The following is a 13980-nucleotide window of genomic DNA, read 5'->3' on the forward strand; positions in this document are numbered from 1 at the left end:
GATTACATTCTATCCAATCTTGAGATATTTGTTTGGAGAATGATGTAATGTCTTGGCCATGTTAGAAGTCTGTTCAAGAAACATAACACAACGCCTTATGCTTCCTGGAAATCTCTCTAATAATCTATGCTTTGCTGGAATTCTATCCACGTAATATTGTGAGAATGAACATTGTAGGCCAGCTCGTCCTTCTACCCAACTGGGTATATAATGGGTCACTAAGAGAAACGCAACTACACCCTGAGAGGTTCGGTCAGTATACTAAATCGAGCCACACCCTGTCTTTGCTCCGATCAGTTTTCTGTATGGTTGGGGCATCTAAAACTTGTCTACCTTTGTGATCGGACAGATATACACATACACATTATTGTCAGGAAATCAATTAGGGCAACTAGCAATCAAGGTCGCCCGGGTGAGCATCCGACGATTCATATGACATATGGAGTTTAGCTCTCCCTTTGATCATACTTATGATTGATCTATTGTGGAGTGAGTCAGTCATTCCGGCCAGCACATGAGATCGGCAAGTCTTCACCCAGGCCGCCTCAATATACTAAGTTCTCTGGGTCGCTCGGCTTAAGGGCTGACTATCCCTTTCCAACTGGATTATAACCTACTCTAGCTGAATCTAGAAACCTTAGTATGGCCTTGGCAATTAACCAGAGCTAGGTGAAGGGATATTGTTTCTTTTCAAACAAAACTACCACATTATCTTTATTTTGACTACTTATCATTTTTATTTTGACTACCATGTAATTTTCGGGAAGGGAACCTCTGGTCCGTAAATGCTGGACCATCTCCTGGTCCAACATTTACATTGGTCGGAGGTAATGGTCTCCATCTATTTAATATATGGGGGTCATTACCTCCCATCAATCCAATTTTTCTGGTCCAAGAACAGACCAGAGAAAAGGTGATCTAGAGGATCTCACCCCCTAATTTTCTAGGTCCACTCGTAATAATCCGAGGTAGGATCTCCTGGACCACTTTTTGTGGTCCAAGGGATGTGTCACTCACATTTGCGGTCAGATTACGGCTGCGATCCAATCGCAAATGGTTACGATTCCTTCCTAGGTTTATCGTCCCCACCAGACTATAGTTTTTGTTCGGAGTGGACGATCGGAGGCCGCTCGGAGGACACCCTCGCTCGGCGCCTAGTAACCTGGCTACTTATCCACTAGCAGAGGCCTTCAGACGACCTCCGGTCGCCCGCTCCGAACAAAAACTATAATTTAGTGGGAACGACGAATCCAAAAAGAGATCACAATATTTTATTTTATGATTAAATCACATTCCAACCATAAATGCGAGGGACATATCTCCTAGAAATAAAAAAATGATCAAGGAGATATATACTCGTAATAATCCACAATATATAATATATATTGTTTGGGTTCAATTTGCACCGAAGTCTACGGATTGGTCGGTTTCGATTTGGTTCAATCCAAATGCAAACTCGCAGTCGGCATTATCCGCGTTATTGGTAGCCCTCGACGGTGAACCCAAAGCGGCAAGCGGCGGAGGCAGCAATAGCAATAGGGGAGCCATGGCGGAGCCGATCACCCTGAGCAGCGGCCACAGGATGCCCATCGTCGGCCTCGGCGTATGGCGGATGGAGACCCAGTCCATCCGAGATCTCATCCTCTCCGCCCTCACCATCGGCTATCGCCATCTCGACTGCGCCGGTACTGACTTATCTCTAAGAAGATAGTACTGATTTGATTCTGCTGTCTTTCGCCCCTTTTTATCGGAAACGGATATCCCTAATTCCACGTTCTACGAACGGAAGTCCCGATCTTAGCCGTGCCTTATTTTTAGAAAGTTATTTGGCAAAAAACCAAAATTGCTGCTAAAATTGTCCCGCATCGTGCAGCTGATTACCAGAATGAAGCTGAGGTTGGGGAAGCACTTGCAGAGGCTTTTCGTACTGGACTTGTCAAAAGAGAAGAAGTTTTCATCACCACCAAGGTATTTTAATGTACTATTAATGTGAATCTTTATCTGCAGTTTTCTATTTTTATTATTTTTTTTTGTCCTTAATTTTGTCTATGAGTGTTGTGATAGCTATGGAATTCAGATCACGGGCATGTGCTCGAGGCTTGCAAGGACAGCTTGAAGAAACTCCAGCTAGACTATCTTGATCTTTACCTTGTTCACTTTCCAGTAGCTACGAGACATACTGGTAAAATTATTCCCAATATGCGCAAGTAATACCTTCTTGACTTTGTCATCCTAAAACGTTACGTACAAGATTTGGATATTCATGCATGTAGGGGTTGGAACAACAGCTAGTGCTCTTGGTGATGATGGTGTTCTCGACATAGATATAACCATATCGCTTGAGACCACTTGGCATGCAATGGAGGAACTTGTTAACCTGGGATTGGTTAGGAGCATTGGAATTAGGTGAATTGTTGTGTTTGCACTTCAATAATCCTCTGTTTTACTTTTTCTGTTTGTTTTAAAGTTTATATTGCATTGTTTCAGTAATCATACATGAATCATGAGTATTAACAATGCAAATTAGTCATTTTCATGTCTGATATGTAGGATGAAAGATGAAAGTTCTCTTACTCTGCTGAATGGATCTGTGTTATTAAATATTATTGACACAGCCAAAGTCTAGTAGGTGTATAGTTTTGCCTAAACCACAATATGCAAAGATTTGATTCAGCAAGGTTTTGCTCTTTTATAAATTAGTTGAGATCTTAGGTCTAACTACTACTCTATTTGTACATAACGGTAAAGATGTGTATCCAATCTTTCTTTGCCTTTTAGGCTAGTATTGATTCTGATTCCATTGAAATTTTTGGTCCCAATCCACTTGATTTTAACCGCATAGTTGTTACTAAAAGTATTTTCAATGATAAATTTTTTAGATAGTGATTATATATGTGATAAAATCCATAACAATTTTATCACTGTTGTTTTTTTTAATGATGATACTATAGAATAAACTGTCTATTAATGATGAAAAAATTGTCACTAATGTCACATGACTTAGGCCGACAAATGCAGCATCAAAATTATTCTCACCCAAACATTAGTGACAAATTATTAAGTTATAATGATAAAAAGTTTAGCATTGATAGATACTTTTTTGCAGTTCGTAAGTATATTTTGAAACTGACATAGTTATGATAGGCACAAGGAATGCGAGCTTTACACTCATTTTGTGGCTCACTATGTAAGCATAAAGATCCTAGATTTAAGGATCCTAATGGTGAATGTACGCTTGTTGATAATTGAACTTCTGTAAAAAAATGGCTTAAGCAATATTTCTTTGAGCATCATGCTTATTGTTATATGTTTGCTTATAATTAAATTTATTTCACATTATCAGTCTGCAATTAGGTCTATACCAAAGAATTCTGTATAATGTAACCCTATTGTTTATCAGTCTGCTGCAAGCATGATGTTAAACAAAATTTTGTAACATGAATCTTAAATCCATTGTTATAAATCTTGGCTTCTACGGCTTAATTGTCTATACTGATCGATAGTCTACTTGTGCAGCAACTACGATATATTTCTCACAAGAGACTGCTTGGCATACTCCAAAATCAAGCCTTCAGTGAACCAAATTGAGACTCACCCATATTTTCAACGGGACTCTCTTGTTAAATTTTGCCAAAAGCATGGAATCTGTGTAACTGCTCATACACCTATTGGTGGTGCTGCTGCTAATGCAGAATGGTTTGGCACCATTTCCTGCCTTGATGATCCAGTCATAAAGGTAATTGAGAGGGATGAAATATTGTAGTACAGTTATCAAGAGAATTATTATGTGACATGTATATACATATACGACTCCACATAATACCCTATAGTTAAAGCATTAATACATATAATAACTTTGTTAACTGTAACAAAGGTGAAGAAGCTATTAGATGTTGATACCCCTATTTTCAGTGAGCTTTTGCATTCTGACATAATTATTAATCATTCTATTAATTAATAATCTGATATTTTCTTTCTTTGGAAATGATCAGACCTTGGCTGAGAAATACAACAAGACAGCCGCTCAGCTCATTCTCAGGTGGGGCATCCAGAGAAACACTGTCGTTATACCGAAAACTTCGAAGGTCGAAAGGCTGCATGAGAATTTCAAATTGTTTGATTTTGCCATATCAGACGAGGACATGGAGGAGATCAAAGGTATTGATCGGAAGTACAGAACAAATCAACCGGCCAAATTCTGGGGGATCGATCTCTATGCATAATGTCATTGATCAAGAGTAGGATATGATTACGTCCCTATGATTATGTTTCGTGTTCGAACAATTAGGAACTGCAGGTTTAGTATATTTGACTGTTGTTATTGATCTGATGATCTCTTTTCACATAGGGCTTAATCTGACTTTGTGTTTGGGCTACCATAAAGCTGGTTTCACCTATTAGTTTTTGGTTTTATGTCTTCCATTTTTTGCTAATCTCAACTTGGCCTCTTATGGAAGGTTGGCCTTTAATATTTGAAAAGTAATGGTAGTACCTAATGCTATGTTGTGCTATATAATCTAAACCCGTGTAATGATTTCTCTTAGCTTGGCGATGGCATAGTTGTGCTCAATTTTGCTAGGGCAGCTCCAAGAGGAAGGGAAGTTATTCCACCTGATCATTGATCTTCAGCCAACTCCGAAGCAAAGAAGTTTGAAAATTGCATTAGAGGGTGAACCATTTGCCTCGTTGCTTGTCAGTTTTGCCAGTCCAATCAGCTTTTTTTCTTACAAGTTGGATTTGGTTAGTTATTTTTCTATAGGAATTTTGCTTTAGGCTAATCTTGTTTTTGAAGCATGCTTTTCAGATTGATTTAGGGTTTGCTATTCAGTTCAACTCCAACTCAAACAAGATCCCAAGGCTCTCAAGTTAAGCGGCACAGATGGCTTAGTCTCACCGAGCCCAACAAATACTATGACAAGGTATATCCCAAAGCCTCAGTAGCTTAGAATTCTCAAAAGCTTCCAAAGAATATTACATAAGGATATGCCACCCAAGGGTCTCTCTCATTGCCCATTATTTCCTATAGCTTTACAAAGGAGATGTAAAGGAATGGCATCAATCTCTTTCAAAGCATCCACCATACTCACTCTTCTTTCTCTCCAGCCTATTGCTAAGTGTGTTCCGGTCCGATTGAAATAGTAATAGACTTTCATTTGAACCGGAATTTTGAAGGGTTTGACATAGATATCATGGAAGCAAGAAGAATAATATCCATGGTATAACCTTTCATGCCCTTGGCATATGCCATTACATTGCTCTTGGCATCTAACATCTTGCCTGTTACTTATAAAAGGACCCTGCAAGGTTGAGGGATAGCAAAGGAAGGAGAGGAACATGTCAAATAGGCGATATTAATTCAGGGTTTACTTAAGCAACTCAGTCTTAGGGCTTCCTCTTCCTTGGCAGGCTATAAAGTTGGGAAGTCAAATTTATGGATAAAAAAAAAATCATGCATGCATTCATGTTTTCAACAATATGTATTGGTACTTATCGATTGTTCGATCAATGACTACACACATCATTATATTTCTTAAGTAGGGTGTCTATATTAGCTTTCCATTTTCCTTGATGATGTATTCAAACCTAAACATGTCTTTATTTTTTGAATGTTAATCTTGTCGATATGAGTGTGTTCCCCTATAAAATTGAACACACAATTAAGGTCTTATTGTTTTAGGGAAATGACCTGCCAAAGGAGAGTTGCCCTATAACTTGCTATAGCTTACAACTACTACAAGCTATGGATCGATCTTCTAGCCCCCATCCAATGAGTGAAATGCAAACTGCCATAGAAAAATGGGTGAGTTGAGCCTTTTTCTCGACAGCTTCATGTATTTTCGTGTTTGTTCTAACTATTAAGGATTGAGTAATGTGAAATTTAATTATCTTCGATATTGATTGGCTACCACTATTATTCAAAAGCTAGTTTTCCCAATCACAAGGAATTTGCATTTGGACAAAAAGCAATGTATGGTTTGAGGTAACTATATTAATATTTGTGTTTAAGTTTGTGATCATGGAATAAGACAAAGCCAGATTGTAAAGAAAGATAATGTTGAAATTAATGTTTGGATTCTATGGAAGACAGAAGGTACATGAGCTAAGTCGTTCGCGAACTATTTGTTGATGTGGTTAACACTAATGATCTAATTCGGGTTTTGATGAATGACAAATCGGGTTAAATTAGGTTTGTTGTGATCTAACACTCTAACCAAGTGTGCAGACGAAGTCCAGACAGGTCGACGGGCTGATCGGATAGCTGGTGAGAAGTCCAGCTAGGTCGACGGGCTGACCGGATAGCTGGCGAGAAGTCCAAGCGGATCGACGGGCTGACCGGACGCTTGGCGAGAAGTCCAGACGGGTCGAAGTGCTGACCGGACGTCTGGCAGGTAAGTAAGGTAAGTCACCGGAGGGGAGTGACTGTGAGGACGCGTTCCCGGGAAGGGAGCATTAGGCGTCGATTCGGCTTAGATCCATTTCGGATATCTAAGTCGAGATCGTGATTAGATTCCGGTCTCGGAAAGACGAAATTTAAGTCATACTTTTTATATAAACTGTGCTAACACTTTGTTTTGCAGGATATACCTTATCTATTTGCCTCGGACTAACCTTGTCTTGCAGGAAAGCTGTCTTCTGGAGAAAGGTGCTCCGGGCGCCGGGAGGTTCGGGCACCCGGAAGGGATCCGAGCGCCCGGGAGGTGAATTTTATCCAGATTGCGCGTCGCCACATGGAGCTCGTTGGTTGGACCTGTCACGTCTCACCAAGGAGGCCGGAAGGGATCCGGGGCGCCCCGAGCCTCATATAAAAGGAGGGTCAGCGGGGAGCTTAAAAACAACAACTGAAAGAAAGTCTTCTACTGCTTGCTCTGCTGCTCTGCGCTCCTGCGACGCTGACAAAGCTTCGACAACACGCTCCTTTCCTTTTTTGTTAAATTCTTGTCGGTATTTGCTTTAGTTCCATTAGCATTCCTGTACTTTAATTTGTAACAATTTTCGAACTGCTAGTGATTGCCCACCGAAAGTACCTTTGTGTGCAGGCTTTGGAGTAGGAGTCGTCACAGGCTCCGAAGTAAGTAAAACCAGCTTGTGTTAGCATTGTCCTTTTATTTCCGCTGCGCGTAACTCTTTTCGAACGATTTTGTTTATCGATATTCACCCCCCTCTATCGAACGCTTACGATCCAACAAGTGGTATCAGAGTAGGTACCGCTCTGATTTGGTGCAACTACCAATCAGACAGGGGGTGAACTTTCTGTCAAGTTTTTTTTGGTTTCTTATTTTTGCATAATTCCAAACCGGTAATCTTACCTTTTTGGAAAGTTTTTTTTGTTATCCAAATTGGTGCAACACTCATTTAGATATTTTCTCTTCTTCCCACACTGTTAATCCAAGACCAAGTCTTGGGATTTTTTTTGTCTATTTTTTTCTTGTGTGCAGGATTAAAATGTCTCAACTTGAAGGATTCAGCACAGTGCGTCCTCCCCTCTTCAACGGGGATGACTTCCCATATTGGAAGAAGAGAATGGAAGTCTATCTCAAGACGGACTTCGACCAGTGGATGAGCATCACCAGACCATATAAAATACTAGTAGACAGTTCCGGAAACCTACTGGACTCAGAAGATTGGACGGTAGACCTAAAGAAGAAGGCGTCAACAGAAAATAAGGCAATCAACACCCTACAGTGCGGGTTGACCAGAGAATAATTGAATCGGGTCGGACCACATAAGAACGCCAAAGAACTGTGGGACAAACTGATCAAGCTGCACGAGGGAACAAGCGATGCTAAGGTAACAAAACGAGACTTATTATTAAATAAAATATTTAATATAAGAATGCAGGAAGGAGAAACTGTAAGTCAACTTCACGCGAGGATCAAGGACATCCTCAATGGACTCCACGCCATCGGCCACCAAATGGAGAACCGGGATTTAATAAGGTATGCATTAAACGTATTTCCACGTAATAGTTTGTGGGCATCTATCGTAGATGCCTATAAAATTTCTAAGAATTTATCGAAACTTAAATTAGATAAGTTGTTTTGTGAATTAGAACTACACGAACAAACTAACGTCGGGGCCGAGAAAGGAATTGCTTTGTTTGCAGGTCCCTCCAAAGAAAAGAAGAACAAGCCTGAGCCTGAAGCAGATTCTAACAAGGACTCTGAAGATGAAGAGCACCTGGTGAACTTGGTAAGGAAAATGTTCACCAGGAGAAAGAGGGGCTTCACCAAGAAAGACCTTCAGAAAATCAACTCCCCCGAATCAAGGAGCGTGACGTGCTTTGGATGCAAAAAAAAGAGCCACTACAAGAACGAGTGCCCGAAACTGAAGAACGACAAACCGAAGCTGATCAAAAAGAAGGCGCTCAAAGCGACATGGGACGACACTTCCTCGGAGGAATCAGAAGCCGAAGAACAAAAGAACCAGAGTTACCTCGCGCTGATGGCCCGCGAAGAAGAATCGGAGGATGAATCGGAAGACGGGTCTGAACCCGAATCAAGCCACGAGTCCGTACTCGTTTCCGAAGGTTCTGAAGAGGTATACCGAAATCTAAACAGAAAATTCTTTAAAATTATTTCCTACTTAAATAATAAATTAGTAAAAATAGAAAAAGAAAATAAGTCACTCCTCGAGGAAAATCAAGACCTCAAGGAACAAATCAAAAACTCAAGTTCAACTCAATATCTAACACTTGAGGAGGAGAATCTATCACTAAAAATAGAAATTAATAATTTAAAAGAAATACTAGAAAAATTCACAACGAGGTCCAAAAACTTAGATTTAATTTTAAACAATCAAAAAACAAGTTACAACAAAACTGGACTTGGTTACAAATCAAGTTCAACTAAAACTTTTAAATCATTAATAACCCAACACAAACCAACACGTAAAGCTTGAGTTCCGAAAGCGTGTCTCACCACGCAAGCAGGACTTAACCAATTCTACATACCTAAAGAAAAAATATATTATATAAATTCAAATAAACCAAAACCAAAATACAAACCTAAATTAAACAACTCAAAATCTAAAACCCATCAAAAATTAGACTATCACCAAGTTAAGTATAATTATAAAAGAACTAGACATAAACCAAAGAACAAAAATTAAATTAATGGTCATTAATTCAGGGGGAGGCTCCAGAATAGCTGGCACCTCCAAAACTAACCTACTCGGCAGGGTAACCTCAACCAACCTACCCGACAGGGTAATTAGGACTAGTAAAAGAGGGTTCAAGTTTAACTTGAAAATAGTACTGGTGAAATATTAGATGATAGTACGTTAGAGAAACTTAGTCTATGCATGTCTAGGAAGATATGACTTCGACCTTGTGCATTTGGCTAAGTGAAACTGACCGAAGCTACCCTTTATGAATCCTAACCAGTTAGACCAAGGTTTTGTACTAAGTCCAGTGGATAGGACTATTTGGAAAACCTCGAAGGCATGGTTACTTTAATGATGTCCGAGTGACTCACCATAGCCCAGAAGTTTATCCAGAGAACGCCTATTTGTTGAACCCAAAGCTAAACCTGAATCTAACACAAGTTAAAAACAAACTCCAAAATTGAATCCAAGTCATCTCACAAAATTATAGGATTCCCTGATTGAAAACATAGATCGGGTGAGATGACTAATCAAATAAAATTAAATTAAATTAAATTAAAATAAAATTAAGTTAAAATAAAATAAAATAAAATAAAAAAATAAAATTAAAATTAAATAAAATAAAAATAAACCTACTTTTTTTTAATCTAATTTTTTAAACTTTCTTTAAACTTAGAAATTTATGTTAAATTTGAAACATAAATATTTTAACTAAAACATCTTCTAAGTTCAATAATTAGACTAACCCCAATTCCTACCTATTGTAGGAAACTAAGTGGATTTTGGATAGTGGTTGCTCCAAACACATAACTGGAGATCACATAAAATTCACTCAACTCACCTACAAAAGCCTAGGAACAGTTGTCTTTGGGAACAATGGCAAACTCAAGGTAATTGATATAGGTAACATAGAGCTAAAAATTGATTTTATTATTACAAACGTTTTACTTGTTGAAAATTTCAAATATAATCTCTTGAGTATCAGTCAACTGTATGATACTAGGTATAAGGTTAGGTTTTTATCTACAGAATGCTTAATTAAACACCTAGACAATCCTAACATAAGCCTAAAAGGGTTTAGAAAAGACAGCATCTATGCAATCAACTTAACCACTTCTTCAATTGAGTGTCACTTAACACAAAAAGAAGAAACCTGCTTATGGCATAGAAGGATGTTACACACAAATTTTAGAAATATAAGTAAACTAAATGGACTAGTTAGAGGTCTACCAAAATTACCTAACTTAGATTCAACCATATGTAATGTTTGTCAACAAGGTAAACAGACAAAATCCACCCACAAACCAACTAATCAATCACAAACCAACTCAATTCTAGAACTATTACACTTAGACCTATTTGACTCCCATGGAGTCAAATCAATAAATGGAAGCCTATACTGTCTAGTGATAATAGATGACTACTCGAGGTTCACCTGGGTAAAATTCTTAAAAAATAAAGATGAAACTTTTGAAATTTTTTCAAACTTTTGCAAACAAGTTGAAAATGAAAAGGACCTTAAAATTAAAAGGATTAGAAGTGATAATGGGGGAGAATTCAAAAATCATAATTTCAACAAATTCTGTCTTGAAAATGACCACCATCACGAATTTTCGTGTCCTAAAACCTCCCAATAAAATGGGATTGTAGAAAGAAAAAATAGAACCCTACTTGAAGCCTCTAGAACGATGTTAAATGAATACAACCTACCTAAATACTTTTGGGCAGAACCTGTCAGTACAGCGTGCTACGTACAAAACAGAACAACTCTAAATAAAATCCATAACAAAACATCTTTGAAGTTTATCATAATAAACAACCCAATATAAAATATTTTAGAGTATTCGGGTGTCCCATTTTTATCCTAAACACAAGAGAACACTTAGGAAAATTCACCTCTAAAGTTGAAAATGGAATCTTTCTAGGTTATTCCCTAAATAGTAGAGGCTACAGGGTTTACAATAAGGTTACCTTAAGAATTGAAGAAACTACTAATGTGAAATTTGAAGAATCCAAACAAAACCCTGAACAAACACAACTTCAACCAATTGAATTTGTTCAACAAAATAATAATTCGGAAGGAACAAACCAAACCCTAAGTCCTGAAGAAGAAGAACAACCTCAGGAAAGTCAACCTCTTAGAACTATAAGAGTCAACCCAAATCACCCAACTGATCAAATAATTGGTGACCCAGATCTTAGAGTTCAAACTAGATCATCCTTCAGAAATCTAAGTCAAATATCTTTAATTTCAAAAGTTGAACCCAAAACCATAGCTGAATCACTACTTGACCCAGAGTGGGTCATAGCTATGCAAGAAGAATTAGCTCAATTTGAGCGAAATGAAGTTTGGGACTTGGCACCACCACCCAAAAATAAGAAAATAATAGAAACAAAATGGGTATTTAGAAACAAATTAAGTGAAACTGGAGAAATTACACGAAATAAAACCAGACTAGTTGCTAAGGGGTTCAGTCAAGTAGAAGGACTTGACTATGATGAAACATATGCCCCAGTAGCTAGACTGGAATCCATTAGAATGCTACTAAGTTATGCAGCATACAAAGGGTTTAGACTATACCAAATGGATGTTAAGTCAGCATTCCTAAACGGTCTAATAAAGGAAGAAATCTACGTAGGACAACCACCTGAGTTTGAGAGTCTAGAACATCCTGATTATGTCTATAAATTGAAGAAGGCCTTATATGGACTTAAACAAGCACCTAGGACATGGTATGAAAGACTAACATCTTACCTAATATCTAAAGGATTTAACCAAGGACAAATTGACCCAACCTTATTTGTCAAATTAATAAACGAAGATATCTTTATAGCACAAGTTTATGTAGATGACATAATCTTTGGGTCAACAAATTCAGATTTCCTAGATGAATTTACAAATTTAATGGAGCACGAGTTTGAAATGAGTCTGGTAGGTAAATTAACCTACTTTTTAGGATTACAAATCAAACAAACAAATGAAGGTAACTACATTTATCAACAAAAATATACTAAGGAATTACTTAAGAAATTTGAAATGGAAAACACCAAAGAGATGAAGATACCTATGGCAGTAAACACAATCCTAGACGATGATCCAAATGGAAAACCAGTTGATCTAAAGCATTATAAGAGTGTCATAGGTAGCCTACTATACTTAACTGCAAGTCGACCAGATATCTTATTTGCAGTAAGTATGTGTGCAAGATACCAAATATGTGCTAAAGAATCTCATCTAACTTAAGTCAAAAGAATCTTTAGATACCTTAAAGGAACAACAAATGTAGGCATTTGGTATCCTAGGACTAATAACTTTGAATTAATAGGATGCTCTGACTCAGATTATGCTGGATGCAAGTTAGACCGCAAAAGCACAAGTGGCGGATGTCAATTATTAGGTCCATCACTTGTCAGCTGGTTTAGTAGAAAGCAACATTGTGTTGCCCTTTCTACAACTGAGTCAGAATATATAGTAATAGGAGAGTGTGTTGCACAATTATTATGGATGATGCACACCCTAAAAGACTTCAACTTAAACCTCACAAATGTCAAAGTCTTAATTGACAACATTAGCTCAATCAACCTAACAAAAAATCCAGTGCATCATTCCAGAACTAAACATATTGAAATTAGACACCACTTCATCAGAGATCATGTTACTAAAGGGGATATTGAACTCAAATACATTGAGTCCAAATCCAATTTAGCTGACATATTCACAAAACCACTCCCTGAAAGTGAATTTAGCAATCTACGTAGACAGTTAGGAATGTGTTTAATAGACTAGGATTTTCAAAATTCAAAATTGCTTTCAAATTGACTGTTTTAAATTCTAGGTCAAACTTGTTTTCATTTATTTTAAAACCTTCCAACTTTTTAGAATTTCAAAACAACTTTAGCCTTAGATTAGAAAAATCTCCTTAGAAATCATGTTCCCCCAGGACTAATATTTGAGCATCTCACCAACACCCTAGGCTTACTTTGATTGTGATTGACAAACTTAGAAAGGAGTGAGATGTATAGGCCAATTGTCTGGACTTAAGATGCTTATGTCAGTGCATCGATATAAGTCTGAGCGTTAAATATAAAACCTACATTAATCAAGTTAAGTTAGTCAGCTTAGTCAATCACTAACTGATCACAATGAACTTAACTTGACTAACCAAGTGAAAGCTGTCATCTTCTGATAGTCAGTAAGTAACTAAATGGTTAGACAGCTATTTTAGATGTCAGGTTCAGGGGGAGGATTAATTAGTCTCATATTTATTTTTCCTTTAACTAGTCTTTACAAAAATACTTTCTTAAAAATGTTTTAAATCCATTTAACAAATCTGACTTATCTTTGTAAAATCTAATTTGACAAACCTGGTTTTGAAAATCTTACCTTTGCAAAATTATCTTTATAAAACTTATGTTTAAAAAGGTATTTTAACTTTACAAGCTTATTTTGAAAATTTCATTAATTGGATCTAACTTTAAAAGTTTGAGTTGAAAATTAAACTTCACCTCATTTTGAAAATCTGGATTTTGCAAACTTAGACTTGAAAAATAAATTTTAATTAGTTTTGAAAACTAAACAAACTCAGTTTTGAAAAATCGAGTTAGATTTAAAATTTTTTGATCTGAAAACTTATGCTTAAGATTTTTTTCCTCTATAAAATAAGTTTTTAAATTGATTTTGAAAATTTTAAACCTTGGAATTTTGGTCTGAAAAACTCATGTTTGTAAAGAATTTCAAGTTGAAACTTATTTTGAAAATTTAATTTCTTGAAACTTGGATACTTATGTTTGAAAATTAGACGTATACTTAAAAACTAGCTTTTTCCTCTTTGAGTTTGCAAACCCAATTAATATTACAAAATTATTTTTACTCAAAAT

The 13980-nt window shown here is 37.0% G+C and overlaps 1 protein-coding gene across 1 annotated transcript; it reads left to right on the top strand.

The window, feature by feature from the left end:
• The first annotated feature begins 1401 nt into the window (after positions 1 to 1401).
• LOC121972743 (NADP-dependent D-sorbitol-6-phosphate dehydrogenase-like) lies at positions 1402 to 4413 on the top strand. Its single transcript, XM_042524388.1, has 6 exons — positions 1402 to 1685; positions 1874 to 1968; positions 2065 to 2182; positions 2274 to 2406; positions 3517 to 3736; positions 3993 to 4413. The coding sequence occupies exons 1-6, from the start codon at positions 1547 to 1549 to the stop codon at positions 4221 to 4223; spliced, it is 936 nt and encodes a 311-aa protein (XP_042380322.1). The 5' UTR covers positions 1402 to 1546; the 3' UTR covers positions 4224 to 4413.
• The last annotated feature ends 9567 nt before the right edge of the window (positions 4414 to 13980 follow it).

The sequence above is a fragment of the Zingiber officinale genome, chromosome 1B, assembly GCF_018446385.1.
Source record: "Zingiber officinale cultivar Zhangliang chromosome 1B, Zo_v1.1, whole genome shotgun sequence".
In the NCBI taxonomy this organism is placed as follows: Eukaryota; Viridiplantae; Streptophyta; class Magnoliopsida; order Zingiberales; family Zingiberaceae; genus Zingiber; species Zingiber officinale.